Here is a 17,592-nt window from a genome sequence, read left to right as displayed (position 1 = left end):
ATGAGCCTCCCCTTGCCCACCGCAGAGCCCGAAGGCGTGGCGCCGCCGCTCGCCCCGAAGAGAGCAGGCTCGAACGGCCAGATCATCAGGGCCTATCTGATGGAGAATGTTGCAGAGTTTCGGGAGCTCTCTGATATCCGGAAAAAAGTTGGTTCCACACCTCGACACATGTCACATCGTGCCTCCATGCACAGACTGGATAATGACATTTGATATGATGCCTAGGGATGGAGCAACCCGCAGGGAGACAAGTATTTTGAGAGACAACGGCAGGCGGCCGACAAACCCAATGAGAAGACGTCCAAGTTCTTCCACACGTTGATGCTGAAGATTGGAAGAGAGTTTCACCGGTCAACCAAGGCCTTCACCGCGAGGAAGGGTCTGCCCGGCTCTGGGGAGCAGACCACGGTGCTCGACATGTGCATGGCCCCTGGGGGGTTCCTGGAGATGGCGCTGGATCGGAATCCCGGATCCCGAGCTGTCGCCTTTAGTCTTCCCGTCGACAATGGTGGACACGAGGTGCGCATGCGAAGCGAGCTGATGGACCGAGTGGAGGCCAAGTTCCTGGACATCACGATGCTCGCCGCGGACATGGGCGTTGATCAGATCCCGCAAGACCATCCTGAGGCCGGCGCCTTCTTGCCCCGACAGCTCGAGCCGGGCCAGATGTTTGACCTGATCTTCTGCGACGGACAAGTGCTCCGGACTCATGCCCGGGCACCCTATCGAGAGCCGCGCGAGGCCCGCAGACTGACGAGCACGCAGCTCGCCCTCGGGCTCGAGCACATGCGATTCGGCGGAACCATGATTGTGCTGCTGCACAGGGCCGAGGGGTGGAACACGGTGTGTCTCCTGCAGCGCTTCTGCCAGTTCTCGCGCGTGCGGCTCTTCAAGCCCTGGGCGGGCCACGCCAAGCGGTCGTCGTTTTACCTGGTGGCGACGGACGTGCGGAGCCGCAAGCCGGAGGCTCTCGAGGCTATTGCATGGTGGAAGAGGGTTTGGCGGGTGGCGACGTTTGGAAGCGACGACGAGTACGCCAACGTGCTGAATGGTGAAGATGTCAAGGCCGAGGAGCTGCTGGCCGAGTTTGGACCGGAGCTGGTGAGGATGGGGAGGCCCGTCTGGAGGATTCAGGCGCAGGCACTTGCCAAGGCGTCTTTTATAACGGAACAGGAATGATGGGCGATTCGGATGGCGCGTGAGTGTAGGGCTGAGATTAGGAAGCTGGCGCTGGAGAATGAATCTCTTTGTATCGATTATGGGAGAAGTGGCAAGCTGAATAGCTGTAGAGACGTCCAGCCGCATCCACAAATGGGGAAAATCTCGCCTCCGCCCTATGCCGTCTCTGATATATGCCTCTTGTCCGTGCTGCGGAGTATTCTATCCAGTGTCAATCCCAGCTCTAACGTAGCCCGTCTAAAAAAGAATATGTAGTAGGCGCCTTTGAGGTCGTATAGAGCATGGGAACCCCGTGCCCTCGGCAGCATCAAGGCGCATTCCCTGTAGACCCAGCTCTTGCCACACAAGAACTCCAGAATCCTTGAGCAAGGTTGGCCAAGACAAGGACTGGTTTGCCGGCGCACATTTCACGAAGACGACAAGGAGGAAGGGAAACGACCGCCGCCAAGGAATAGGTCCTGGCTCGTTCAGAAGGCGACATTTGCCAAGTCTGGGCGCGACTCTGGGACCGTCAAGACACGGCTCAATGATCTGCTAACTGGCTCCAAGACGAAGTCTGCCAACGGCGCCGATGACAAGCTTGACAATGTCGTGACGGGAGAGACGATTGACATGACACGAGTGATGGCTCGTTCAAGCCCAAGAAGTGAGTGCGGCGGCCGTAGATTCGGGTAGTGATGTGGAGAAAGCCGTTGTACCGTGCATCAATTCTACGTGATGTAGCTCAGCATAGTGAAGGCCAATGTGCTTGACGCAAGCAACTCGAGCGCCACCATGCTCGACCTCGAGCTCTTGGATCGATTGGTCATGGTCAGGGCTGGCGGTCGAGTATGGTGATCGGTATGCAGACGATTGCCGTGTAGGCCGTGGGAGTATTTCACCGTAGCGGGCAGCTGTCACTCATCGTTTGCCTTTCGAGTCTCCGTGCCGGTCTTTTTGAATGACGCGGCGGTCGTGGAGGACGTAGAGGTGGAAATTGAAGCCTTTGGAAATATGTTTCTGCTGACTAACAAGCTAGGTCCCTAGCTCTTCAGTGGACTACAGGCGGGGTATCCGCTAGCGCTCAGCTCTACAGGGGGTGCCCCGCCTGTAAACAGTGGCGGGGTTTGCAGCTACCCCCCTCTGTCGATCACATGATCTGCATTCATAAGATGGAGGCATTTGGACCGACTTTTGACTGCCTCGCTATGCGACTTGGCAAATCGATTTTCAAGGGGAAAATCTCTTGAAATAGAGGACATGGAACCAGTTGCGCATCAATGAGCAGAGTATTGAACTTGCTGGGGGCCTGACTCATCAAAACTCAAACCTCCCCCATCCGGGGACCAAGCGCGGCGGCGGAATCTCGGGACTCGGCGGCCCGCCTCTCTGGCTCCTTCCACCACCTCCCCTCTCGCCTAATCGATTTCTCGACCAACGCCGACTCCTCCATTCCGGCGACGACGACGACGACGACGACGACGAGACATCGCGCGCAACCACATTGTTACTCTCGCGCCTTTGACCTCCGCCACCGTTGACCCTCCGCATTCGGCCTTTGTTTCCGTCCTCGCGCCTGCGCCAACACAACGCTTGGCGCTGACGTCACGCCTCGCTCAGCCTCCTCCTCGTCGTCCTCCGCCTTGTCTCGACTGCCTCTCTCTTCCGCTTTCGACTCCTACAACAACTCGTCCCTCGATTTTCGCTCGATCCGCCTGCGATAGTCTGCGACCTTGACTCTCACCGTCTCTCCAGCTCCATCCGTCCTTGGACTTACCCCGCCCTCGGTTTCGTCTCGCTCTTCTCCCCCCGCCATGTCTGGATTCCCCGGTCAAGGCTATTACGGGGCCGCAAATCACCAAGGAGGCGGCGGCGGCTTTTCCAACGGCGGCCCCGGCCCCGGCTATGGATACGGCAACTACGGCCCCGGCCCTTCAGGCCCCCCCGGTCCGCCTCCTCCGGGCTACGGCGGCAACTACGGCCCACCCCCCCCTGGTTACGGCGGCAACCATGGCCCAGGCCCCGGCGGCTATGGCCCTCCTCCCCCCGGTCCGCGCCCCAACTGGACCCCCGGCGGCAACCCCGGCGGCAACGCGTACCAGCGCCCGCCTCCTCAGCGCCCGCCCCCGCCGGGGCTTGATGCCTACGGCTACCCAATGCAAGGCGGCGGCTACGCCTACCACGCCAGGTCCGGGCCTCCCCCGCCCACGGCACCACAGGCGTTCGGCCATGGCGCGCCTCAGGGCTATACCTTTCAGTACTCAAACTGCTCGGGCCGTCGCAAGGCCCTGCTCATCGGCATCAACTACTTTGGCCAGAAGGGAGAGCTGCGTGGCTGCATAAACGACGTCCACAACGTCTCAAACTTCTTATGCGAGCGCTACAACTACAAGCGCGAGGACATGGTCATCCTCACCGACGACCAGTCCAACCCCGTCATGCGCCCGACCAAGGACAACATGATTCGCGCCATGCAGTGGCTTGTCAAGGACGCCCAGCCCAACGACGCCCTCTTCCTTCACTATTCAGGTATGTTGTTTTAGCTGCTCATGTCACATGCTGTCATGATTATGTTTCTAGCCCCCCCATGCTCACACACTCGCAGGCCACGGCGGCCAAACCGAAGACTTGGACGGCGACGAAGACGACGGCTTCGACGAAGTCATATACCCTGTCGACCACCAGCAAAACGGCCACATTGTCGACGACGACATCCACGCTCTCGTCGTCAAGCCCCTCCGCCCGGGTGTCCGGCTAACGGCCATTTTCGACTCTTGCCACTCGGCCACGGCCATGGACCTGCCATACGTCTACTCCACAAAGGGCGTCCTCAAGGAGCCCAACCTGGCCAAGGAGGCCGGCCAGGGTCTGCTCAGCGCCCTGGGATCCTACGCCAGGGGCGACCTCGGTGGCGTCGCAAGCTCCATCTTCGGCTTCGCCAAGTCGGCCTACAAGGGCGACAGCGCCAACAAAAAGACAAAAGACACACGCACGTCGCCCGCCGACGTCATCATGTGGTCCGGGAGCAGAGACGATCAAACCTCGTAAGTATCCGCCCATCGCTCTCGCCCATGGTAACCGGTGTTGGGTTCTTGTGTTGACGTGCCATCTTTTTCTTCTTCCCTCCCCGTTGCAGCGCCGACGCGACCATCGAATCTCAGGCAACGGGCGCCATGTCCTGGGCCTTTATCACGGCCATCAAGCAAAATCCCAAGCAGAGTTATGTGGAGCTGCTCAACAGCATCCGCGACGTGCTTGCGACAAAGTATACGCAGAAGCCGCAGCTTTCATGCAGTCATCCGCTTGGTAAGTGCAGCATCGATGCTTTCGAGGTGGATGGGCACGCGCTGACATGAGTGCTCTGCAGACACGAATCTGCTGTTTGTCATGTGAAGGGTCAAGCTGGGTCAGTCGGGGGGGGAGTGCCGGAGGTTGCTTTGCCGCCGTGCCACGGGACCGGGCGGTTCCTGGGTATTCGCTGCTTTGATGGGTCTGTTTTTCTGCTTGGGTCTACCAAGTCGTACAGGTCGAATGCGTTGTTTTTTACGCTGGTTTTTGTGGAGATGACTTATCACTCCTTACGGGATTGGTCTCGGCGCCTGAACGTGGTATTGATTCTCGGCGTGTCTCGGCCAATAGAGGGGATCGGTGGAGGAGGTTCTGCAGCGTAGCACGTTCCCTTTCGCAGAATGCTCAACTGACATGCCGCATTAACATGTATTCTGATTAATGCATAATTTCTTGCTTGTCAAATCTTGCTCCCCGCCGACTCGCCCTTTATCCTGAGCACGGCCTTGCCAAAGTTCTCGCCCCGCAGCATGCCGACAAAGGCCTCGGCGCTCTTGTCGATGCCGTCTGTGACGTGCAGCTTCGCCTTGATGCTTCCGTCGCCCAGCCACTCCTGCAGCTTCTCCTGGTGCTCCTTGGCATAGGCCGGGCCGAAGTCGGGGTTGGTGACGAGGAAGCCCTGCATTGTGATTTGCTTGGCGACGATGTGCATCAGATTCTGGATGCCCTTTCTCTGCGACTGGGGGGTGTTGTAGTCGCTGATCTACCAAGGGGACGACGGGTTAGCTCTGAAGCGAACCAATGGTCACACGGTGACTCACCATGCCGCAGGCCGCAATTCGGCCGCCGTCGTTCATGGCCTCGAGGGCAGCCTCGAGCTGGTCTCCGCCGACATTCTCAAAGTAAATGTCGATGCCCTTGGGGGCCAGTCTGCGCAGGGCGTCGAGCGGCTTCTCCTTCTTGTAGTTGAAGCCGGCGTCGAAGCCCAGGTCCTTGGTGATGAAGTCGAGCTTGTCGTCGTCCCCGACGGATCCGATGACGGTCAGGCCCTCCCGCTTGGCGACCTGGCCGACAACCTGGCCGACGGCGCCGGCCGCCGAGCTGACGAAGACGGTCTGTCCCTTCTGCGGCTTGCCGATCTTGTGCAGGCCCGACCAGGCGGTCAAGCCGGGCATGCCAAGGGGACCGAGGAAGAGGCCGAGATCGAGGCCATGCGGGTTCCTGATCTTGTTGACGGCCGGGGCCACGGCCTTTTCGATGCGGGCATACTCTGCAATGGCCGTCGACGCAACCACCAAGTCGCCCTCGCCGAAGTCTGGGCTGCCGCTCTTGAGGACGCGCGAGACGGTGGCGTTGGCAAAGGGCTGGCCGGCCTCAAAGGCCGGGACGTACGACTTGACGCTCGGGTCGCGCATGCGCCCGCGCAGGTACGGGTCGAAGGAGGCGTAGAGCACCTCGACGATGAGGCCGCCCGGGGGGGGTGTCTCGAGGTCGATGTCGCGCGTCTCGACGGCCAGGTGCTCGCCGGGGACGGGGACGCCGGTGGGGATCTTCTTGAAGATGAGGCTCTTGTTGGGCGCCATGGTTGGAGGGGGATACGGGACACGGGATCAGTGTTGCTGGTGATGTTTTGTGCCGAGTTTCGCGGTTGAGGTCTGGTGGGAAGGGGAATGCTCCAATATCGGCGCTGGTTGGCTGCACACGGCGTTCGGTGTAGAGGGTTGGACTGCACTGTAGGTAATTATTCGAGAATAAGAAGACGCCAGAACGGGTCTTCGCTTGCTTTATGTAGGCATCTGCCCTCCATTAATGGTTCAATAGTTAAGGCCGCAAACCCCGCATGCAGCGGAGGAGGCGGATGCACTGGATTGCTAATACGACTCTTTCTGTCCGCCGCGACGCATGGGCAGGATGATGACCAAAACCTGCAGCTCCCGACGCGCCAGTGTCGTCTCATGTCATCGTCATTGTGTATTTCGAAGCAGAAATGGCAGGGGGGGCAGGTGCCGAGGTTCAGTTTAGTGTGCACCGGCGCCGGACACCGCAGCCAACCCCGTTGATGATATCGTGGTTTCTCGCAAAGGCCAATTATTTTGTAACCGAGGCACGCCGGGCTTTGCATGGGGCCAAGGTTCAGCCGCGCTTGAGCTGCCTTTGCATATTGGACGTTGGACAAGGAGGGCTGGACCCTGTGTTCCATGCGCCGTCTTTCTTGGCCGGCAGAAACGTGCGCAAGCCATCCCGGACATCCGGAGACGGGGACGAGGCGTTTCTAGACTCGGTGCCGATGGATCCACCCGGGCGTCGTCGACGAGCGTGCCGCGACGAACTAGGACTCGTCGGGAAATATACCCAGGCACTAAGTTGTCTTTGCATTGCGTCTGTACATACAGTCGGCTATCGAGCGGTAGTTGGAGTGCATCCCGGCGTGACAGGGGCCGGAGTCTTCGCCGGCTCTGTTGAAACCCGCCTCGCCTCGTGTCATGTCGTTGTGGATCTCGATGGCAATCCCGCTGGATTTCGCCGTGGAGACCTGGGGCGGCCTTTGCAACGTGAAGTCGACCCTGTAACAAGTCGTCGAGCCGGTCCGCATTTTGCTTGCGCCAGTCCTATTTCTCAGCTGCTTGGATCCTGCTTGGACATTCGACAGGCAATAGCCCTTGTCCAGCTTAGCAATCATCACCCATCTCGGCTGGGTCTGGAAGCAGTCATAATTAATTATTATACATAGAGCTACATAGAGCTTGTACGGAACTCGGACTTTGCGCTTTGAGCCGAGGCCTGCCGGCGGGCATCTTCCCTGCCTGCTTTGTTCGACGCCCTCTCAGAAGCAGAGGTGCTCCTGCTTGAGCAGACCCCGGAGCTCTGCTCTCAATTATTCACGAGCCTTCACCACTCCTAAGCTGCCATTACGGCATGGGAGGAACATTATTATGACATCAAGAAACGGACATTGCCCTCGCCGACCACCTCGAGTCACCTCATCCACCCATGTCACTCTGAAACCAGGAACGACGTCGTCTAGAACGGTAAAAACAAGAACCAGACTCTAGTCCACCGGGCATGGAATAAACTGCGGGTGCACCGTGCCGCCCGGGATCCGCGTACGCGCATCAGCCCCGGGCCTGTCGGTGGTCCAGCTCACCGGTATAGTGCGGCCACTGGGCGTCCTGATGTTTCCCAGCTGGTACATCTGGAGGATGCCTGCTTGTCTTCTCGGCATCACAGAGATGGCCTCGCCAAGCCTCACGTGCCTGAGCTCCGGCAGCCTCTCGGCCGCCTCGCGACCCAGGCGGCACAGGTCGCCCGCCATGCCTCGGTACACGTACATGACGCGGAGCCTCCGGACACGCGGCGGCAGCAGACGAGCGAGACGCCCCGGGTTCGTCTCGGGGTCTATGCTCAGGGGGTTGTAGATGGAGGCCTGGTCGATTCCGAGCTCCTCGAGCTGCGCAAACTCGCGGAGCTGCTCAATGGCGCTCGTGTCGGCGGATACGGTCAAGGTGTCCTCGACGTAGTCTTCCGCGGAGCCTCGAGATCGTTGGTACGCCTCGCCGAGGCCGAAGAAATGGCCGCGCGGCTCAATGGTGGTGCTCGCCGTGGGGAGACAGGCAAAATACAGCCGGCGGAGCGTATTCTTGACGGGCATGAGGGACTGCACCACCTGGCTGACGTTCCAGATGCTGGTCGCTGTCCGCTGGTAGTACTCGAGGTCCCGAAGCTGGGAGCAGCTGCCCAGTATCTGCTCCAGGTGCTGGGCGCGCAAGTCGCTGATGACGAGGCGCCGCAGGTTGGCCAGGACCGACTGCAGCGACGCGTCAAACACCTCGCTCCAGCCGGTGTAGTGGGAGCAGTCCAGCAGATACAGCGTCTCGAGGTAGGGGGCCGCCGTGATGAGCGACGTCGCGCCGGAGAAGTAGTACTGGCCCGAGTAGCCGCGGATGGCGAGAGCGCGCAGCCGCGGCATGACGTGGTCCTTTGCGTGCCAGAAGAAGCGCGAGCCGTTGGTCTGCGCCACGAGGAGCATCTCGAGGCCCGGGGAGAGCGCCACGGCGAGCTGCTCGAGCCAGCCGTGGCGTCGGAGAGAGGCGATGCGGTCGACCTCGGGGGCAAACAGGTCGCAGGGGCGCAGCCTCAGCGAGGCGCCTCTCTCGGGGGGCATGATGTCGAGCTGCCGCATCTTGAGGCCGAGTGCGCGCGAGAGCTCGTCGCTATAGCCCTTCAACACCTGGCACTCGACGAGCTGCAGCGCCCTGATGTGCGTGGCCAGGTCCGGACGCTGCAGCAGGGTTCGCAGGAACAGGGGGAGCTTGTCGTCGTCGGACAGCCCCCCCACGGTGTGCTGCAGCCCGAAGCCGGCCTCGGTGGGCAGGTTCCCGGTGGCATAGTAGTGATGGAGGATGGGCTGGCCGATGGCGCAGAGGCGCCTGGACGTGCGGCAGAGGCGCGCGAGGGCGCCTTTGGCGAGACAAACGACGTGCGCGTCGGCGTTGGGGAAGACGCCCGGGTGCTGGCAGTGGAAGCACAGGAGACTGCAGATTTGCCCAAGAATCTCGGTGGGCATCGACTCCATCTGGACGTGCTGTCACGCCGGGCCAGGCTCGAGCGGTGTCATGGCCGGTTCGGCGTCGGCGCCGGGAGGAGGAGTGATGATGCGTCGATGAGGGGTTTGTCTCTGCCGTGCCTCGCAGCCACGCTTCCAAGTGGCACCCCTTTGCGGACCCTTCAGCGCCGGTCCCTTACGTAAGGCGCTGCTCTGAGATGTCCTTTCAAATCAAGCCTGTCTCGTTGCGCTCGATTTCTTCAAGCCAAAGACGGCCGGCAAGATCGAGATGAGCCGCAGCTCGACGTATGCGGCGTCATGTACTTGACCAACGCCGATGGGCCGAGAAAGTTTGTCGAGTGGAATCCCAAATCGCCTTTTCCATCGATATTAATCGTCGATATTAATCGTCGATATTAATCGATGGCCTCGCGTCACATGGCCGGAGTCGATCTGTATGAGGGCTGAGAGAACGGTGAGCCGGGACGAGTATCTCCTCTGCATTTCGGTAATTGACCGCAATTATCCAGAAGTGGGAAGAGTTGTCCGTTGCGTGGCCCCGAAACCCTTTGCTCTTCTTTCACGGGGCATGTATTGCAGGGCCAGTGCTAGGAGTAATCATCTCCAAGACGGAGCCTTCAAGACAATTCGACGGATCAACTGGAAAGGATCCCTGGCTTGACCAATTCACAGATCACCCATATTCGCACACGCTACTCCGGAAGATCAAACTAAACAGGGTTCATGACGGATTCACTCCACCTGCTCAAAGTCCTTCTCATGCCGCTCATCACTTTGGATCTCGGAGTTGTCAATTTGATCGATATTCCGTGATTATGAGCTTTGGGTCCGTAAGTATATAGCACAGAAGAGCACATAAAGCTGAACCCTGCACACCCTCATCCACAAAGGCCGCCAATGTCTCAGGTCAGCTCCCCCCCCAAAAGACCACAGTGACTGCCCAGGAGGTGAGCTGAGCACTACCTGGCACATCGGTGTCACTGACGCCGTCATGATGCGTGACAATGCCAAATCCCACGTTTGGTCCGTACCAGTGGCCCCGGTTCACAAGGGTTCAGGGTGCCGCCATGCCGGCCTCGTTTTTGGAGGACCGAAGACTGGAGTCAGAGATTACATGACTACTAGATCACGCTTGCAAACTCCGTCGCCGTTCACGGGAATTGCCGAGCGTGGACTGAGGTACAATAAATCAAGGGCTGGGCATCAACTCACCTTGCGTGTTAGTGCTTATCAACCAATTGATGTCCTCGAGGGGACGTTTATGCCAGTGAGTTTGACTACCATGTCCTGGGATATCATCTCATCGCATGCGTAGGCGACAATGGCTTTGCAAAGCCTCGAGGGCGGCACTCAATCTCGATCAAGCACCTCCGAAAGCAGGCGTGACGCCTACATTCTAGGTACCACGCCGTTGATGCCACGCCTGACGGTACCGTATCCTACATGGCTGTGTGTAGCATATCAATTCCGTCTTCGTTGTACTGGCCCGGCCGTTGGAGGTCTCGACGGGGCAGCACGAGGCGTAACGACTCCTGAATGGAGGTAGCTTGACGTTGCCATGCCCATGCACTCCCGACATCGGGCTTCGAACTTACACAATACGTTCCCGAAAGGTTAGAACCGTCGCAGGAAGACGCTTGAGCCATGCCGGCCAATTCTCCCCTGGGGGTCGCACTCGACTGCGATCTCTGCAACTTGCGGCTTGCCGCCAGGGTCTCTCGCCCCTTTTCTCATTCAGGTTGGGGGCCTTTTCTCGTTCGGGTTGGGGGCCCGGCACCTTTTAAGTCATGTTCTTTACTCGGTAGCTCACATTCCAGAGACTCAGACATGGGGATCGTGCGTGCTTGAGAAAAGCTGTCCTATGGCGTAGCCACTCTGTCTGCTTATTCACGACTAGTGCGCCTCCAGGGTCTCTTTAACGTTGGCTTGCAGTAATACTGCAAGGGACGGGAAGCCTTGTTTCACAATGGAACGGCAGGTACCGCTGCCCAGGAACGCACGAGTCTCAGTGTCTTCCCCCCTGGCTAGGACGAAAGCTGCTTATTGGCCTCCACGGAGAATACCTGGTCCATATCGAGTGGATACCAAGACTCCGATAGGCCCCCAACCCTCTAAACCCCAAGGGGCAGGAAATCTTGAGAAAGCAAGACATGGCTTTTCCCCACGAGATCGCTCAAAGGGTGAGACAAGCAGCCCATGTTACTTCATATGCAAAGCAGCCGCATCGTCATTGCGTGCCGAACGTCGAACAGCCACTCCCACGTCTCACTTAGACCATGAGAGAAACTGCCTCGATGCGTCTCAACGCACGAAGCAGCACCCTGGGAAACGAGACCAGAAACGAGAGCTTTGGAGAATGAGCAGACAGCGCGATACGGGTGGTTTGCTTGTCAAAGAATGGGCACAGAAGCCCGTTGGTGCAGTCACGGTTTACATGCTGCTCAGCTTCTCGCAAGGGGGGTTTTCCCGCCCGCAGGCTGCCAACAGAAGACTGCGTCCTCTCTTACACCCATGTCTACAGCATGGCGCACCAAGGGGCTTGGTTGACTCTGGCCCACTTACAACTACATCCAACCCGTGCGGGAAGTCGGTGCATGCATAGTGCGCGGAAACCAACAGAATAACATACGGTGGCGCCACATCAATGGCCTCCAAGTTGCAGCAGCGGCATATACATGTCGAGATCAGGGAGGGTTGGCCTCTGGAACAATGGAGGCGTGAGTGGACGTGGTGACCCACGGTCGACTCAAGCAAGCACTCCTAGTGACGCCATCAAACGGCACGCTGCCCCCGTCCATAGGCCTGATATACATAGAAGCCAGCCGCTCTTCTTGGCATAATAGTACGGCTCCTTTGTGACGGCTCGGACGCTTATCTTCTAGCTCCTGGACATGATCAGCCCGACTCCCCGAAAGCGCCGAAAAAACAGCCGCCGTTCCCCGTCGAAGCATGGACTGGCTGTCTGAGCGGTCCGAAAAGGTGGCCGGCAGGCTATCGGAGCTCTACCGCCTGTCTCCGGCTCGGCTCAAGGAGAGTAGGCTCTTCCGGGAACTCCTCGCCGACTCGACCGTCTGCAAGTCGGTCCTTTTGGCCTCGATCCCCACCCTCCCCACGCGATCATACCGCCCACTCCACGTCTTCTACCTCCTCATCACAGAGCTTCCGGGACCCTGGCCGCCCTACCCCCTGCTCTATCACTTTACACGCCTGCAGCAGAACGTGCCCGAGGCGCCGCAGGCAAGCCATCAAGACGACTCCACGTGGCTCGTGCAGAGCACCGAAGCCATTGTCAAGGAGTCGTACTGGTCTATTGCTCACTTTATAGCAAGATCGGATGAGCCCGCCTTTTGCTCGAGCGAAGATGCCAGCAGTATATCCTTCACCGAATTGAGCGACTTTGTCGACACGTTTGCCCTACCACTAGAGGCGAAAGAGTCGAAGCCGGTTGTCGCCATTGTCCTTCCCAACGGACCTCTTTCGGCAGCCATATGCCTGGCCGTCGCCACATACTATGTTGCCGTGCCCATCGACCCAGACGAAGACCTTGACCGGCTGCAGTCCGACCTCGATCAGGTCCACGCCCAGTGCATTATCACGGCGCCGGCCATCAGGGAGCGACTGTCGACGTTGAGCGCTCAGCATTGGCTGGAGCGCCAGAAGATCCAAGTATTCATAGCAGAATCGACACAGAGCGAAAAGATTCACCTGCGAGACGTTCGAGGGCGCAACGTCTTTCTCACTCGCTCGGAACAGCCCCGGCAGAACAGGGCCGACGATGACGCCGTCTTGCTCTTCACCACGGGCATCTGGGGCGCCAGAGGCTTGGTCACGCTAACGGTTCACTCGATGATCTGCGAGGCCTTTCAGATAATAGAGTCGTGGGAGCTCACACGGCGAGATACATGCATCAGTATGACGCCAATTTATTGCGTGTAAGTGAATACCCTTGGCACCCCATCGTAACTGTGGAAACGCAAATTTACGCAGAAGCTAAAGTCTTGGGTGAACAGCGGAGGCATCACCAGAGGTATCATGGCAGCCGTCGTGTCCGGGGGCTCCGCCATCTGCGCCTCCAAGCCCACGTCCAACGTCTTCTGGGACGGCCTCGACCGAGGCGAGCCGTCGTGGTGCCTCGCCTCGCTGTCCACGCACAAGCTGCTGCTGGCCGAGGCCCCCTTCCACAGCGAGGCGACGCGGACACACTCGCTGCGTCTGGCGTGCAGGTCCGACGGCTTCATCCCGACCGACTTGGCGGAGCTGATCGGGGACACGTTTCACTGCGAGGTTGCCACGACGCTCGAGACATTTGAGTAAGTCTCGCCCAGGCCGACGAACTCGCGGATTCTCTGTGTCCATGCTGATGCGTCAACGCCATTGCAGAAGCGACCCAGGTCCGATTCAGCCGTCAACCTCGCAATGGCGCTCCGTCCGCTTCTCTCAGGCCTCGATATCGTCGGCCTCCCACAGAGACCCGAGAGAGAGGCCGCCGCGCATCTCCATCACGACCGACTTTTCCGACGCCCGGTCCCTGGGCAGGACAAGCAGTGTCGGCTCTACGCTGCAGTCCGTCTCTCCCCGGGGAACCCTCAGGCGGCCCTCGCAAGTCCCGCCGGATGCCCTGCCGGCGAGCTTCGGCGGTCTCAGCTACCTGGACGACAGTGGCCCCAACTATCTCGACGACGACGGATATCTGCACATCATGGGCACAGCAAAGGAGTACATCCACCGCAACGGTGTCGAGATCTCCCCCGTGCAGGTCGAGCAGGCCATCGAAAGGGCCGGCGCCTCGACCGACTCGCCTATACATGGGCGGATCGCCGACATGCTGGCCTTTCCGACTGCGCACGAGACGCTGGGCGAGGTCGTGGCCATTATCCTGGTCCCGAGCCCCGAGGCCCTCCGCGCCGATCTCCGGACGCTGCACGACGCGCTGCGGGCCTCGTCCCTCGAGGAGACAAAGTGGCCGCAGGTGATTGTCTACTTGGATCGGCTGCCGCAACGAAGGGGCAAGCCTCTGCGGACACGGCTCCGGGAGAGGTTCGGCCTGCCGCCCATGTCGGACAACACGCCGTACATGGCCAAGCACTGGGAGGGCCAGTGCCCGCCGCCAGACACGTCCTTCATGGAGCCCATCGAGGTGGTGCAGTGCAAGGTGGACATCGACGCCATCACGGCCATCATCAAGTCGGTCATCCCCAGCCACTTCCGGGTCCACGTCGAGGAGAACCTGCAGGTCGGGAGCTACGAGGTCCTGCTGGCCCCGGAGCTGCCCGGCACGACGGACCTGACACCCGAGTGGGTGGAGCACATCCGGCGGCTGATGCACGTCTCGCTCGCCATGGAAGGGCACATGGGCTTCCCGGGCAATCTGCACATCATCTCGGAGCCGCTGCCCGTCGGCGACGACGGCGAGCTCGACCTGGCCAAGGTGGCGGGCATCCGGGCGCAGCTCCGCAAGGGGTCGCTGCCGGAGCCGATCCGGGACATCGAGACGCGCGTGACCGAGGCCTTTGCGCAGTCGCTCTCGTGCCGCGTGGACGAGGTCGACATCACGGCCAGCTTCTTCGACCTCGGCGGCGACACTGTCATGGCCGAGCAGCTCATGTCGGTGCTGCGGGTCGAGTTCAACATCCACCTGCCCTTTAGCCTGCTGGCCAAGGAGACGTCGGTCGAGGGCATCTCGGCCTTTGTCGAGGCCTGCATCCGCGACGTCCAGACGTTCGGCGGCGAGCACGGCTGCAACGAGACGTACAGCTCGACCCGCCTCTGGCTCCTCCTGGTGCAGCTGCTGCCCCTGGTGCTCCTGTATCCGCTGCGTCGCTCGTTGCAGCTGGTGCTCCAGGTCCACATCCTCAGCAAGACGCGCTTCTGGCACGACACGTCGACGATCCAGGGCCGCATCACCAACCTGCTCCTCTCCCTATTCGGCTCCTGGGCGGGGGTCCAGATCTTCTTCCCCTTTGTCGGCATGCTCGCCAAGTGGACCATCATCGGACGGTACCGCGAGGGAGTCTATCCCATGTGGGGATCCTATCACACCCGTTGGTGGATGGTGCAGAAGATCGTCATGCTGTGCGGCTCGGGCTTCTTCGAGATCAACGACCACGGCAAGAATCTCTACTGCCGCATGATGGGCGCCAAGATCGGCAAGAACGTCAGGATGACGGACGTGTCGCTCGGCGAGTGGGACCTGCTCGACATCCGCGACGGCGCCGTCCTCAACAAGTGCCAGTGCCGGCCCTTTGCCGCCGAGGAGAACACTTCCATGTATCTCGGCCGCATCATCATCGGCGAGCGGTGCTCGATCGGCCTGCTCTCCGTCGTCGCCCCCGGCACCGAGGTCCTGCCGGACACGCGCATGGGCGCCAACTCGTCGAGCTGGGAGCAGAAGGACTCGCGGGTGCTGAGCTTCGATGAGGAAGTCCCGCGCATCAAGGAGCCTCACTGGCTTGTTTCGCTGTCCTTGACCCTCCCGATATACGTCGTCGCCTGGCTCGTCTCCCTGCTGCCCTGGCTGTTGGCCTTATACCCCGTGCTCTCGGCGGCGCCGGCCAAGAGCACCATCCCGCTGCGCGTCATCCTCAACTGGTACCAGGGCAGTCCGCAAGTGGCCTACAACTACCTCTCCGGCGGCAGCAAGGTCGTCTTCAGCCCCATCATCTCCTTTAGCTTCGCCGTCTTCGTTCGCTACCTCACCAAGCTCATCTGGGGCGACCTGCCGACCGATCCCGCCGCCATCAAGGGGCACTTTGCCTTGTGGCGGGCCACTGTCAGCAAGACGCTCTTCTCCGAGTCACAGCTCTTCGAGCTCAACGAGCTGCTCGGTCATCACAATGAGGCCCGATCGGGGGCCCTCCGTCTGCTGGGGGCCAAGATTGGCAAGCGAGTCTGCTGGCCCAACATGGGGCCCTCGGTTGGAGACTACCATCTCTTGGACATTGGCGACGACGTGACGTTTGGCGAGAGCTGCTATCTTCTGACCACCGACGAAGACGCCTCGGGACTCATCACCATCCGCAGCGGAGCCGTCATCGCCGACCACGTGTGTATCCTGCCGGGCGTGACCATCGGAGAGCAGTCGGCCCTCGGATTCGGCACCTTGACGCGGCGAGGCAAGGTCTACGAGGACGGCAAGACCTTCATCGGGTGCAAGAACGGCGATGTTGCGCATTCCGACAGCTTCGGCGAGAAGCTCTGGGCCATACAGAGCATGTCCCAGGCCAAGCCCGCCTCGGCGCCGACATTCAGAAACACTCTCCAGCACAAGGACAGCGGCGAGACTCTTGTCGGCTCCATAGTCAGCCCTGTCCGACTCGAGGAGGGCTTGGCCCCTCCTCGGTCTGCTCCTAAGAAGCGCAGCGCTTCCACGGCCCATGACGAGAACCCGCCGGAGCATTCCCCGTACAACCGCGCCGTCTACCAGAAGAATGCCCCCTATCACGTCTTGACCCCCCTGGCCGCCCTCGGCTTCTCCTTCATGATGACCATCTTCACGTCGTTTTACTGGAACGTCTCCGCACTCTCGTCCATGAAGCTGGCCGCGCGCTTCTTTGTCGACTGGATGGAAGGCGTCGACAGCACGTACGACGCTTTGATCATATACGCCCTCGTCGTTGCCTGCTCCGCCGTCTTGACGTCCGCGTTTGTCGTCATGGCGCTCGGCATCGTCGTCGTGGCCAAGCGGATACTCGTCGGAAAGTTCAGGCCGGGCGTCTTCGACTGGGACAAGTCGCCTTACTGCCAGCGCTGGCAGCTGCTCGTTTCGGTCGAGAAGCTGATACGCCGCTGCTTCGTCGACAAGGGAATCCTCAGCCTGCTGACGGGGACGCACTGGCTCGTCATGTACTACCGCCTCCTGGGCGTCAAGATCGGCAAGGATTGTGCGCTCTTCGCCAACGGATACCCGAGCCTGATGATTACCGAGACGGACCTCATCGAGATTGGAGACCGCGTTGTTATTGACGACGTCGGCATCATCACGCACGTCGACAGGCGTGGCAGCATCCGCCTCGACCGCATCAAGATTGGAAACCGCTGCGTCCTGCGCTCGGGCAGCAACATCCTTTGCGGAGCGGAGATGAAAGACGGCAGCTGTCTTCTAGAACATACTCTTGTGTTGCCGGGCGAGGTTGTAAACGAGAAGTGGACCATGCACCGAAGGCCTGCCGAAAGATTTTATGGCTCCCGCAAGGGAAGTATACCGATGCCGGTAATAGTGTAGCGTTTGGGATTCGGACAAAATTGAAGATAAGCCACTGGCGTTAGGCTACAATTACGAGTGGGGGAAAAGACATAAAATAATGAAATAGCGGAGTGAGAAAAGAAGACTCATGATTTCTACGACAGCTCGGCACCAAAAGCAATGGGAAAGCGAAGCTTTGAAGATACCAGCTCGTCATTTTCACTGGCAACAAATAGACCTAGAAAGCTACGTTTAAACGAGATATCAGCTACTTAGAGCCTAATTTCTATGATCTTCCCAATGATATCCGTCTAAGTCCTTCAATATCATTCGAGATTTTGTTATTTCCACCGGGAAATTGCGTGTGGTCGCTTCTAGGATTCTAGGGGCTTGCAGAGTG

At 59.8% G+C, this 17,592-nt stretch overlaps 5 protein-coding genes across 5 annotated transcripts; 3 read left to right on the top strand and 2 right to left on the bottom strand.

The window, feature by feature from the left end:
* Positions 1–1,179, top strand: HRG_06872 (ftsJ-like methyltransferase domain-containing protein; the record flags this gene model as incomplete). Its single annotated transcript, XM_044865343.1, has 2 exons — positions 1–147; positions 226–1,179. The coding sequence occupies 2 exons, from the start codon at positions 1–3 to the stop codon at positions 1,177–1,179; spliced, it is 1,101 nt and encodes a 366-aa protein (XP_044719305.1).
* A 1,793-nt stretch (positions 1,180–2,972) lies between these two features.
* HRG_06871 (caspase domain-containing protein) lies at positions 2,973–4,551 on the top strand (the record flags this gene model as incomplete). Its single annotated transcript, XM_044865342.1, has 6 exons — positions 2,973–3,129; positions 3,178–3,253; positions 3,347–3,687; positions 3,764–4,202; positions 4,295–4,464; positions 4,526–4,551. 6 exons carry the CDS (start codon positions 2,973–2,975, stop codon positions 4,549–4,551), a joined length of 1,209 nt encoding a protein of 402 aa, XP_044719304.1.
* A 355-nt stretch (positions 4,552–4,906) lies between these two features.
* Positions 4,907–6,029, bottom strand: HRG_06870 (zinc-binding dehydrogenase domain-containing protein; the record flags this gene model as incomplete). Its single annotated transcript, XM_044865341.1, has 2 exons — positions 4,907–5,209; positions 5,268–6,029. 2 exons carry the CDS (start codon positions 6,027–6,029, stop codon positions 4,907–4,909), a joined length of 1,065 nt encoding a protein of 354 aa, XP_044719303.1.
* Positions 6,030–7,495: 1,466 nt separating this feature from the next.
* HRG_06869 (uncharacterized protein) lies at positions 7,496–9,019 on the bottom strand (the record flags this gene model as incomplete). Its single annotated transcript, XM_044865340.1, has 1 exon — positions 7,496–9,019. The coding sequence occupies one exon, from the start codon at positions 9,017–9,019 to the stop codon at positions 7,496–7,498; it is 1,524 nt and encodes a 507-aa protein (XP_044719302.1).
* A 2,940-nt stretch (positions 9,020–11,959) lies between these two features.
* On the top strand, positions 11,960–17,231 carry HRG_06868 (AMP-binding enzyme domain-containing protein; the record flags this gene model as incomplete). Its single annotated transcript, XM_044865339.1, has 3 exons — positions 11,960–12,942; positions 13,021–13,320; positions 13,391–17,231. The coding sequence occupies 3 exons, from the start codon at positions 11,960–11,962 to the stop codon at positions 17,229–17,231; spliced, it is 5,124 nt and encodes a 1,707-aa protein (XP_044719301.1).
* Between the last annotated feature and the right edge of the window lie 361 nt (positions 17,232–17,592).

The sequence above is a fragment of the Hirsutella rhossiliensis genome (assembly GCF_020360975.1).
Source record: "Hirsutella rhossiliensis strain HR02 chromosome Unknown scaffold00007, whole genome shotgun sequence".
Classification (NCBI taxonomy): domain Eukaryota; kingdom Fungi; phylum Ascomycota; class Sordariomycetes; order Hypocreales; family Ophiocordycipitaceae; genus Hirsutella; species Hirsutella rhossiliensis.
Note: the sequence above shows the minus strand (reverse complement) of the source record. Positions and strands in the feature narration are given on the sequence as shown.